This window comes from Erigeron canadensis, chromosome 3 (genome assembly GCF_010389155.1).
Source record: "Erigeron canadensis isolate Cc75 chromosome 3, C_canadensis_v1, whole genome shotgun sequence".
Taxonomy (NCBI): domain Eukaryota; kingdom Viridiplantae; phylum Streptophyta; class Magnoliopsida; order Asterales; family Asteraceae; genus Erigeron; species Erigeron canadensis.
In genome coordinates, this window is record NC_057763.1 from 35,939,666 (window position 1) to 35,952,630 (window position 12,965).

At 31.0% G+C, this 12,965-nt stretch overlaps 2 protein-coding genes across 2 annotated transcripts; one reads left to right on the forward strand and one right to left on the reverse strand.

The window, feature by feature from the left end:
- Positions 1-3,720: 3,720 nt before the first annotated feature.
- LOC122592032 (alpha carbonic anhydrase 4-like) lies at positions 3,721-5,782 on the forward strand. Its single transcript, XM_043764245.1, has 7 exons — positions 3,721-3,811; positions 4,316-4,548; positions 4,657-4,763; positions 4,856-4,958; positions 5,054-5,269; positions 5,368-5,438; positions 5,668-5,782. Exons 1-7 carry the CDS (start codon positions 3,721-3,723, stop codon positions 5,780-5,782), a joined length of 936 nt encoding a protein of 311 aa, XP_043620180.1.
- Positions 5,783-8,939: 3,157 nt separating this feature from the next.
- LOC122593696 (calcium-binding protein CBP-like) lies at positions 8,940-10,888 on the reverse strand. Its single transcript, XM_043766141.1, has 5 exons — positions 10,353-10,888; positions 9,959-10,005; positions 9,620-9,795; positions 9,303-9,321; positions 8,940-9,189 (listed from the first exon to the last, which is right to left on the reverse strand). The coding sequence occupies exons 1-5, from the start codon at positions 10,789-10,791 to the stop codon at positions 9,085-9,087; spliced, it is 786 nt and encodes a 261-aa protein (XP_043622076.1). The 5' UTR covers positions 10,792-10,888; the 3' UTR covers positions 8,940-9,084.
- Positions 10,889-12,965: the final 2,077 nt, after the last annotated feature.

Genomic DNA, 12,965 nt, shown 5'->3' on the forward strand with positions numbered 1-12,965 from the left:
GCATCTTGCAAGATATTCTTCCCCAAGAAGTTCAAGGACTTTGTATATGTGGGGCCGGCTGCAATAATTGTTTTGTTTTATATATATGTAGTGTATATATATGTGTATTTGTGTGTGTAAGATAATTTATAAAATAATTGATGATGTGTAAAAAAGTTCCAAGAAACTTTTGTTTATAGACAGTGAGTGTCTTGATGAGAGTCCTGAATAATATGATGTTGATGTGGCAGTGAAGAAGCTCCAAAAAGATGGTGCTTATAAGCACATGCCTTAGCATGGGGTGCCATGAGCCCATATATGCATTATTTAAAATATACGAGCATGGTACCCACGCAATGCGGTGGCGATAGTGTAGAAGACGATCTAGTGGTGGCGGTGATGGTACTGTTGGTAGTGGTGGCGGTGTCAAGTGGTGTAGGTTGATGTAATTGTGATAGTGAAAAGTTTTAGAAGATAAGGGCTTAAAGTGTCAAGTATTAAAATAAAGGGTTTATAGTGTAAATTAATTCATTAAGGGCAAAGTTGGTAATTTATAAAACTCTTTCTATAGTGGGTTTTTATTAAGGAGCAATTTAGTAATTTTGTATGTGACATATGAGTAACTATTTCTATTTTGAGAGGGGTGCATAATTTTTATATAGGAGTAAAGAAGTATAGATATATATACGAATATTAAACTTTTCAATTAAGGTCTCATTGAAACACCCCTCACGGCCTCACCACACACACAGTAAAAAAAAATATTTATATATATATGCATAGACTTTCTTTGATATATCTATTTTACCAAAAGTTTTATGTAGACTTTAAGAATGAAACACCCCAATAAGGCGGAATCATGGGGTATCACAAGAAAAGCACAACACGACATGGAAATTATGTAGAGTAAACTAAATGCAAAAAAGGATCAAGTAAATCCATACGAACCATTTAGTAGTGCAAGCAACCGGATCACATCTAAGCATAAACCCTAATCGGAAATAATGAATCACGGATCCAAGAAGTCCAAGTCCAAATCCAATTCTAGCAAAATCAGGCAATCAATCATCCAATACATCTTTGAGCTAACCTGTCACCTGAAAAGTGTACTAACACGCGTCAACATAAAGTTGGTGAGTTCGTAGGGACAAGTATCAGGAAATTAGTGTGTCGGGATAACAACCGTTAACGATATACAAGGATTAGAATACCTAATCACGTTCCAAGGAAACCCTAAAAGGATTTCACGTTATCACAAGTCAATACAAGTCAACGTCCAATAATCGTCCATATATAATATCGTCCAATACGCGAGTTAAATAACCCGTATCCACGGTTATGATCATGCCGGGTGTGGATTCGTCAATCCACCGTCCACGTCCACGTCCATACATATATAATATAACGTCCAATAACGGCGCGACTTACTTATTGAATAATGCGTGATAAACCGGCACAACTTACATGATAAACAATGCGTAAAATACGTTACAGGCACGACTTACATATATTTCAAATGCGTAAACTACGTTCCAGGCACGACTTACATATATTTCAAATGCGTAAGATACGTCCCAGGCACGACTTACATATATGTCAAATGCGTAATATCACGGCACGACTTACATATATTTCAAATGCGTAATATCAACGTTACGTTACAACTAAGCATTCATATTCAATATACATGTTAAACAATATCGTTAACAACAAAGTTATGCCACAAATCGTAGGCTTATCGTTATGCCATCAACATGGACTTAATCGTTATCACCATCACAAATCTATAATACGTTAAGGGGGAAAAAATGTTATCATGCGAGATCCTATGTCCCGATCTTTATCAAAACGTTTTCCATCGATCAACAACACAATGCACATACACTTCTTACGATTCTAATTTCAAGGAATCATTGATGCTTATATATAGGGTCACCCGCAGCCTTCCCACCACATCTCCTATTCATTGAAAGTATAACCGTCTTCCATGTATGTACAACTACCCAAACCACAACAAGTATTCATAAATGGAAGCATAATTAACCGAGCAACAAGTCCATACGTTAGTCAAACAATCAATCAATCGAGTAAACAACAATAACAAGCACGTACACTTTTCAGCCCGAATCTCAATTGAGTAAGGAGGGTTTACGAAACTCACCTTGGCCTCTAGAAGTCACTAGAATGAGCTTAAACGGGTGAGCGGGGAGCACAACGATCACAACCTATTAAATCAACAATTTATCATCGCGAGGTATCCTCAATCGATAAAGTATAGCTAGCTAAACTATGCCACAATCCCGAGGATGCTTTAAAAGTGATTCGAGAACGTTTAAGCGACAAGAGAAAAGTTTTAGTTAAATTCGGTTCAATGACTTAGCACCAAAATTTGACTTGAGAATCAAAGTGTTTAGAAATGTGTTTAACCAATTTTGGTGACCTTAGAATGATGATATAAGATTAATAAACAAGTTTTGGATCCTTGAATGTCGACCGGTAACCGTACGTAAACGTGAATGAAATGGACAGCGAATGGAGGATGGTATGGCGGATGGTAGACGATATGGCGGATGCTACGGCGGATGCGGATCATCCGCAAATCTGCAGATCATCTGCAGAATTGATGAACACATACTGGTTTTGACCTAAGAATCGACAACCTTAGAAGCTAAATTTGGTTACCAAACTTTAACACAACCAAATACAAGTATAAACAACACTAGAAAACATCTTGTTTTACAAACCCAAGTCCAAAATCATTAGATTCATCTTCAAACCCGTTTTTAAGCAAAAATACCCATTTTATGCCAAAATCGACCTCCAAATGTTTAAGTTGACAATAAGGAAGTAACCTACAATGTAAAAGGAACGTTTTGAGCTATGAAACACTTACCAATTCGGTCTAGAACCTCAAATCCGAAATTTGGGCTCAAAACCTTGGATGAACACTTGAAACTTGTAAGAATCTTGGACTTTGATGATGTAGGTTATTATTGCTAAGAAGTTTAGTTAATTTAACACTAACAACACAAGATTTGCAAGGATTTATGAACAATTTATGGTGGAGCATTTTGGTAAATGAAGAAGAAGGAGAATGAATGATATGGGGGAGAGAGGGAGGATAAAAAAAGGATAAGGAAAAGAGAAAAGAAGAGTGTGTGGTGAGGGAAGAGAGAGGTCGGTCATGGGGTCTCATTTTTGAGGCCCCGCTCCACTAATTTCGACAAATAGCTATTCGTTAAACATTTAAATGCCAAAACGAACCCGTTAACACATTTAAACTCAACGTTACGTTAAAACATATCAAAACGTTCAATAAATCATATGCATTCAAGAAATCGTCATCACTTAATTACGTTTAATTACAAGTCAATTGAGGTCAAAAGTCACGAATGTTACAAAGAAGTTATTTTAGTTAAATCAACACATATATTAATTCCTAACACTAGCTAGTGACTAGAGGTACGTACTTGACGTTTTCTTTTTGATAAATGGACACTACTGTCACTCAAAGAGAAAACATCGGCTAAGTTGTCTTTAAGTATTGGCTATTATCACTAATTACCATACCATATTTAGCAAATGGAAAGTTGAACCCGAATCCCACGATATGATACAAATGGTGTACGTTAACTTGGTGCATCCATGCATATATAAATACATCCATAAATGCATACTTCTAACTAAGCTCATCATAAGTAGTAATTCACAAACATATCTGATCAATTCAACATCTCAACCATGACAAGCCCTAATCTATCATCTCTTCTTTTCACATTTCTCATCGTTTCATCGCTTTCTTTGATCGTGATATGCAATGCCGCCCCCTCTGGTACGTATGATGTTTTGCTTATTCGTTTTGTATTAATTGTTGTAAGAAAACATACATTATGCCATCTATCAATGTAATCTTCTTCCTGTTGATCACGAGCTTCGTCAAGAGTCAGTCTTGCTTGTTTGAACCATGTAACACCGCAACCCATGACCTTTGTATGGAAAAGTTTGAAACAGGCCCATATACAAGTGACAAATTTAGAGTTAGACTTGTAAAGAATTAGTGTAATTTGTTTAGAAAGGGGAAATATTTTACTCATCTTTTTGAACAAACAAGACAAACTACACCAAAAAAGGGTGAAAACTTTGTTGTATATATATATATATATATGTTTTTACACGATTTTGTATTAGTTAAATGTGTTTTTTACGTAACCAATTCAAGCTAACAATATTTCTGACATGAATTTTTTTTTTTATTGTCACGAAGAGAATTCATCATTTTTAGATAACACGATATCTAATACAAAGAAACTCTGCTATGAACCATTTTAATTACTAGAATACAATCGATATGATGCAGGGGATGAAAAGGAATTCAGCTATGAAGAGTCGGCACCAGATGGCCCAGAGAAATGGGGTAGTCTTAGCGCAGAGTGGAAAGTTTGCTCGGATGGAAAATCACAATCTCCGATTAACATTGATACTAAAAAGGCTAAAGAGCAATCAAGTGACTTGAAAAAGTCATACAAAGAAGCTCCTGCCAAAATTTTCAATAGACACCACAATATCGCGGTAATTAAGCTCATGATCATGACTAGCTACTATTTTACTGATCTAGCACATATATAAACTATATATCTGTTACATCATTGTTGATATTGTGTTGAAATTTTTGGATAGGTGGAATGGCAAGGAGATGCCGGAAGTATAGAAGTGAATGGTTCAACATTCAAGCTAGTTCAATGCCATTGGCATACTCCTGCAGAGCACACTATTGATGGGAAGAAGTATGTGCAGTCTTATTGTTATCACCTTCTTTTTTTGGACACAAGTTTTGTAAAATGTTATTGACGTATATCGCACATATTTTTCTTATTAGATATGACGCGGAGCTACATTTCGTTCATAGCAATGAAAATGATCAGAAGGCAGTTCTTGGCCTTCTGTACGCCGTTGGAGAGTCTGATCCCTTTATTAAAGATGTATTCACTATTTCTTTCTACACTTGTATACATTTAATCAAGTGTGAAATTGACACATGAGATCGGCCATATTGTAATTATATACGTACGTGCAGGTGATTGCGAGCAAAATCAAAGGGCTGGGTAGCAATGGAAATGATTTGGGGGAAGTAAGTGCAGGCAAAATCACGAGTGATAACAACAAGTATTTCAGATACATCGGCTCTCTCACAACTCCCCCATGCTCGGAGGGTGTCATTTGGACTGTGGCCGAAAAGGTTAGACCCATTTCAGAGGAACAAATCAAATTGCTGAAAGGAGCTCTTGACCCTGTAAGTATTCCATATCATGTTTGTTTGCATTGTAAAATGTACATATAGTATTTATGGTTTACCCCTGATCGGATCTTGTCGTTTTATTAACTTTATAGGATTTTCAAGAAAATGCAAGGCCTGTTGTCGAGCTCAACGGAAGACCACTTACGCAATTTAAAGACGAAGAGTAAGCTTTCTCAACCCATCTCTTAATGGATATAGATCCTCTAATTAAAAGGATCCTCTATCTCTACACATAGAGATACAGAACCAAATTAATTAAAACCCGAATAAGCTAAGTCAAAGACCTGGCCCTAAATCGAAAAAGTGACAATAGTAGCATGGTGTTATATATATATATATAATAGAATGAAATCATGATTATTAAGTTGTATTATTACAATTGTTTTGTGTAGGGGTGCTGCGGAAGACTCAGATCACAGTGGAGCGGATTCATCAGCAATATTGAAGCTGTGGAATGGAATCATCATCACTGTTTTAGTTCAAATGTTTTTCTCTTTTTTATTTTGAGATCCATCCATCAGTAGCTAGGCCGGGTTGACATCCTTATTGCTTAATTTGTTTTATTTTCATTTGGTCTCGGTTATAAACTTTTGAAATAAGTTGAGTAATAATAATCTAGTTTTTTCTTTCATTAACTAACGACGTGCATATAATATTAATGTATACTTATAATAGCTAAAATAATCATATGGCCGGTAAATTCCATCATATGGTTGAACCATATATCATTTAAACACAAAATTACGTGACTTCAATTTACAGTACTTCTCATGAGTCCGTAACTGTTTAACACAACTCATTTTGGGTATCCAAAAGTTCAACCAGCATGTGAATTAAAATGCAAACAATGCTTCAAAGTTATAGGGCTGTTGTATTCTAAAAGTCTTTTTCAGAAAACTCAATCTTAATTTTAAGATTCATAAAAATCGTTAATTTCACACACTAATATTAGACATTAAATTTATATTATACTAGATTATTGTCTCGCGTAATACACGAGATAACATATTTAATTAGTGACAAGTTATCGTTTCACAATATCATACATTGACAACCATATATAAAAGATGTTAAAAATAGATTAATTAGTATCATGGTGTCAAAGTTGTAAATTAATTAGTATCTTGTTGTTAATGTATGTCTTTATATAGAAAAAAAAAACATAAAATTTCATGATTTTATGTTTCTATAAACAATTAGTAACACTTCAAATTATTGTGGCAAGTGATAGTTTGAAATTCAATATAAACAGATTTGTTTAGCGGAATATAAATAAGGGCTCTATATGGATTTGACTTCTCTTTAATTAGTGTAACTATATTAGTCATTTTTTACAAATTTTACGTAGTTTAATGTTTATATAAATATACATATAAAGAAAATTTAACAAAACAAAAGTAGTTAGCATTTGAACCACGCATGTCTGAGATGAAACCCAGTATTATTGAAAACCCTCTTAATTATCCACTCATACAAACTTCGAAAGTGTGATTTATACCCTGACGGATTTCCTTAAGGTTTAAGACCTTGCCAGTAGCTCACCTTTTGAAAGTTTACTTTTTGTGTTTATAATTAACCTTTTGAAATTTTTAAAATTAATTTCACATCAATATATTGAGGTTTCAAAATATTTTTTAAAAGTCATGGTTGAATTTTATTATTAATATTAATAATATTTGGAACAAATATTGGATTTATGTAACAAATTTAAAAACTAAAATATTTAGGAAATTAAAATCTTAAACTTTTAATATTTACTTTAATTAACATAACTTATGTAAAAGCAAATTATAATACAATAATTAAGATTTGAAAGTTCATAATATAATCTTATAAAAAACCATAAATTTCAACTTCTAGATTTATTAGGAAAAACATATAATGAATAACTTATTAAAAAGTGTCAAGTAATAAGTTTTTCAATTTGATAGGATCAACAACATAAGCAAATATTAATTAAATGAAATAAAATATTTCAGTTGGCTAATAATTATTTAAGAAAATCGTATTTTTGTATATATAAAAGTAAAATTATATTTTTTTGTATATTACGCGAGACAATATAAATACGTGAAATAAACACAATAAATTTTAAGAATAACATAATTATTAATTATAGATAAAACATGTTAAAATACAATTGTATTGTTATGTAAAGTTTTATTTGCATCAAAAATGGCTTTTTAAATTTTTTTTTCTTGTAATATTTTGTCAATATATAAAAGGTAATTGTTCTTGCATTGAATTTTAAATATGCGTACGAAATTAAACGAAGTTAATAAAAAATTTAAGGCATGTAATGAAAAATTCAAACTCATTATGTGTTTATAATTATATACCATGTATTCAATCTCTCTATATAACTAGGAGATGATAGTTTCATAGGTGACATTTGTAGTTTTTTTGTCACATTAGATTTTTAAAGAGGTGCCATATTTTTCATTTAAATTGTTATATCTATGTTGTCATGTACAATCTTTATCATCAATTTTGATCATAATCATTAATTATAATCCTAATCATTAATATTTAATTTTTCATTTTATATATAAGTGCAAAGATTATATATATTATACTACTTTTTTTTAATTAATTCTATGATAATTATCTTTTATCAAATAAGATTATTTATTATATTATGTTTATTTTTTGAAAAGTATTTATTATATTATATTTAATAATTATATATCATGAGAAAGACTTTTATGATTTAAATATTTATGTTTCATTAGTCTTGCTTTTATACTTAGCGTATATAATATATTCATAAATTATAAGTTTTTTTTTTATCAGTCGTAATCTGATAGTTATTTATATTACCATAACTATGAATAATAATGCAACTATCAATTATTGTTTTTATATTTTTGTTCTCAATTATCCCGCACAACATACGAGTTTAATTTAGTATCTAGTATATATAGTGAATGACATGCTTTGTCTTTTATTAATAAATTAATAGTTATCTATATTAGTTAAATAATAGTCGGATAATCTAAAAGACCTTTAATGTATATAATATAATTGTAAACGATTTGATAACTTAATAATACGGTTACAATATAAATTCATACATGCATGAGTATATATATTAGTTCACTATGTTTACACATTACACTGATCGATCGATCTATGGCTTCCTAGGTATATACATACTTTATTAAATATACAAAATTTAATTATTTCAAATACAAGGACTAATATTGTGTTTTCTTAATATTAGTGATTAAATATTAATGGTGAAAACTGTAAATTAGTTATGGAAAACAAAAAAGTGTAAATTATTAATAGTAGATGGACTAATGTTGTGTTTACTTAATATTAAATTTGGTAATGGTACTATTATTTAGATCTAAGGGTTGTAATTAAAAGTTTGAACTCATCTAACTGTCTTTGTTTCTCCATAAAAGAATTTAGGACCTTGTTATATATATATTGGTAGATATATATATATATATATATATATATATATATATATATATCTTTTTTTCTTTTAATGAAAAATATAAAATAATAAAAACATAACTATTAATACAAAAAATCATTGAAATATTTTTTGACAATTTACCTTTCACGATTCAAAATTATTTATCATCATATATATATATATATATAATATATATATATTATATATATATATATATATATATATATATAAAAACTCAATAGAAAAGGACACATATATATCATAATTTAGAAATATAACTATACAACAAACAAAACATCCTAAAATGTTTTAACACTATTAAATTAACCTTTCCGTATTTTGACACGGGACATCAAAATCTAGACAATCTAGTATATATGAATTAAACAATGAGAAAGGGAAGAACGGTTAACATGAAATCCTCGTATGTGAACGTGGCATTACCCGAGTACGTTGTGTCCTTTTCCTTGAACTTTTCCGTTAGCCCCTGCATTATCATCAAACCTAACATATTATTCACAGATTCTTTTTATGGGTATTTTACACAACAGGCATTTTAAAATTCGTTGACAAATTTAATTTTATATTCGTGTTACATACCTTGACAATGAGGCAACACCTGAAATTACAAAGAAAAGAAAATGAAGACATTAATAACATTAGCAAAGAAAAAACCAAGTTTTTTTAACCAATTAATAATTGGGATTAAGTGACTAAATGATTAAATATTGTTTATGCATATATAAGTCAATTCATCTGTTTTATCAAGTCAAAACAAACAATTCACAGTTTAAAAAAAAAAAAAAATTGGCTAATAAAGTTTTTTATTAAGTCAATTAATAACAAACGAGACCTAAGATACATATATATATACAAATTAATTAAGAGAGGTTGTTATATATATGTGTGAAACATACTCGATGAAGTTGTCGTATTCGATGGCCTTGTTCCTTCCCCCGGACCTGTCGTACTTGGAGACGAGCAAATCCAAGACAACAGGCGAAACAGCGAAGCCGAGACTCATGAGTGCATCTCTCAGTTCCCATGCGTCAATACGGCCACTGCGATCCCGATCAAATTTCTCAAAATTTGCCTACAAATTAATTAATTAATTAAGACAGATCGAGTAACTAAATTAATGAGACAATTAAACTTACTACTGAAAGAATAAAAGTTTTACGAGCTAGTAATAATATTTATACAAATATATAGTAAGAGACTAAGAGGTTAAAATTTATTTGACATCGTATATGTACCCTCCAATTCTGAAGACTGTAAAAGACTTGAGTGAATTCCTTTGGCCCTGAAATCATATCATCGATCACGAAACAATAATTATTGTCACCATATTTTACAAAAAATTAGATGAAAAGTTTAACATATATAATCCTATAATATTGTTAAAAAACGTTTAATGCATCTATAGCTAGCTAGCTAGTCAATATATAGATGGAAGGACTTGTTTAATTACTTACACAAAACAAAACTATTTATCCTTTGTAACCATATAAGCTGTTCAGAGCTAAATTAACGACTCTAAACGTACAGCTTATTAATTAATTACGGCATATATATATATTTGTTGTACCAAACTAATTAATTAAGAGAACCAATAATTAATCAACTAGCTAGCTGCTAGTACGTACTTACCAATCTTTCGTGCTGTATTGCTATTCGTAAAAAGATACATGAGAAGACGAACAGTACGAATGCTAAAGCTTTGATTATACGAAGACAGGGCTGTCTGCAACTCCTTATCATCGATAACACCACTCCCATCAAGATCCGCCACTTGAAAACACGCCATCACATTCGGGTCCGTCCCAGGAGGGAACCCGGGGGAGGCAAATGGCGGGCTACTTCCATAGCCATATGATGAAGATGAAGGTTTGTAATAATGGTCGTCCTTTGGCGGTTTGTTATAGTAATAAGGAGCTGAATACTGAGGGGGTGCACCGTAACCGGGCTGTTGTGGTTGACCGTATGGTGGTGGTGTGGCACCATAAGAGGCAGAGTGGTATTGCTGAGATGGTGGTGGTGCAGCACTACCATAAGTGTAACCGGTTTGGCTTTGTGGGTATCCAGACATGGCTCGCGCTTTTGGAATAATGTAATGTACGTGTGGTTTTGTCTTTGTTTGTTTGAATGGAGTTATGGAAATGGAATTGGTTTTTGAGTAAACAAACGTGTTGATTTTGTGCAGGGCATATATAATATAATAAATATATGAAACTATATATGTTTAAGTATTTTGACTAAATGTTTATCTTCTTCTTACGTAGGCGCGTTTGACTATCTATTTATTTGCCGACGTCTTTTAGCCTTATCATTATAGTTGAACTTGCATTCTAAATTTACAATACATTCGGGTTGAAAATGTGATACACATTCTAGTTCCGGCCTTTGTAATTTGAGACATTTACGTGTTTTTCTATAAATACTTGAGAGTGACCTCCATAAACATTTTCTTTTAATAAATTCTTAGAGATTAAAGTACTGTCGATCACTTAACGGTAAATATTAAAAAAATTGGCAATAAAAAAAAATGAGGTGACTTTCTACTTGTGAAAAGATAATAACATTGCATGAAGATGGAAAACGACAAAAATGCAACCACAGAAGTCGACACGTATTCGTACTCTGAAGAGAAAGTTCTTGTCAAATAGTATTTTGCTAACCTTTTTAAAACATCTATAACTTTTCAAATTTTTGTATAAACTTCTAGATCAAAAATGTCCAAATCACCTTCAAACTTTGATCACAGAGATTCCTTATTCTATCATATTTAATTTTCATTTTTATTTTTAATGGTAGCCAAAAGTCAATTATTATTACTTAAAAAACAATTTATGTTATAGTCAAAGTCAAACATATTTATAATGATAAAATACCCTCAATATTACTCTTCATTTATAAACTAGTCCTCCAGTCACATTTAAATGTCAAAATTTAACTTTTTAAGTCTTTATTTTTAAACTTTGACCGTAAATATCTTTGGTTGTGTTATATATTAGTTAATAAAATTTATATCAATGAAAAATATATTTAAAATTCAATTCATCCATATAGTTTATATCAAATGTTATAAAAAAATAAACAAAATTATTTACGGTCAAATTCGAAGTCAGAAAACTTAACAAGTTAAATTTGGACAATTAAAATGGAACAGAGTAATACAATTACTCCTTTTTACCAAAAAATTCAATACATTATATAACCAGCTAAAAGTTATACAAACGAAATTAAATCCACATTTGATATATAAATGGTTAAACTATTACAGAAGTATATCATAAAAATGAACCATAACTCACAATTAGCTATCTAACACGACATGTTTACCAACCCATCGCGTAGTTGTACACCGATGCTAGCTAGTAAGTCATGTCAATAGCTTAACATTTACTAGGAAATTGGTTGGCAAGTGGGCATGCGGGGTTCCCCAAGACCAACATTAACTAGTCAAATTCGTTAAAGTATATGAGGATTTTGGGAAATATGTTATCTATAATTAAGTAAAACAAGTGTTTACACTTTCGAAAAGAAGATATTTGATTCTTATAATTGTTGGTATCATGATGCTAATTTGAAAATTGATAAATGTGATTAATTTGATATCTTTAAAGACGTGTCTAAAAATCTAGTATCAAAACATGCATGATGCATTAGAATTAAGAAAGAAACTAATTGGAATCCATCCACGTCTTAACACAATATGTTTAACATGTTTCTAGACCTAACAAATGAGTCGTATATATCATTATATTTTTGATTTAAAATGAAAAGTAAAAAGTAAAAAAAAATTAGATTGATTAAGTATCCCCTTTGACAAGATAAAAGAATTAGTTCACATAAACATCAAATGATCATGGAAAAAGAAGCCACTTATGACTAGTTTGATTGGAGGTATTTTCGGTTTTTACTTAACATCTTGAGTTTGATTCTTAATGAGATAACCTTGGGGTTTTTCTTCTCAATACATGTAAGTTATAACGGTCCATGCTCAACATCTAGTTATCTAAGGTACATGCAACACTTCAGTGAGATTTCCTTGATAGACTGAATGTTCAAAAAAAAAAAAAACAACAAAAATCGTAGTTAAAGTAACGATAATATTAATATGATGATTATATTACAGTTGTTTTAGGTCTCTCTCTCTTTCTCACCTCTTTCACACTTCCATATCAGTTTTTCTTTCTCTTAAATCACCTCTTCCTCACTCATTACTAACCTTACCTTTTTCTCACATGTTCCTCAAATATA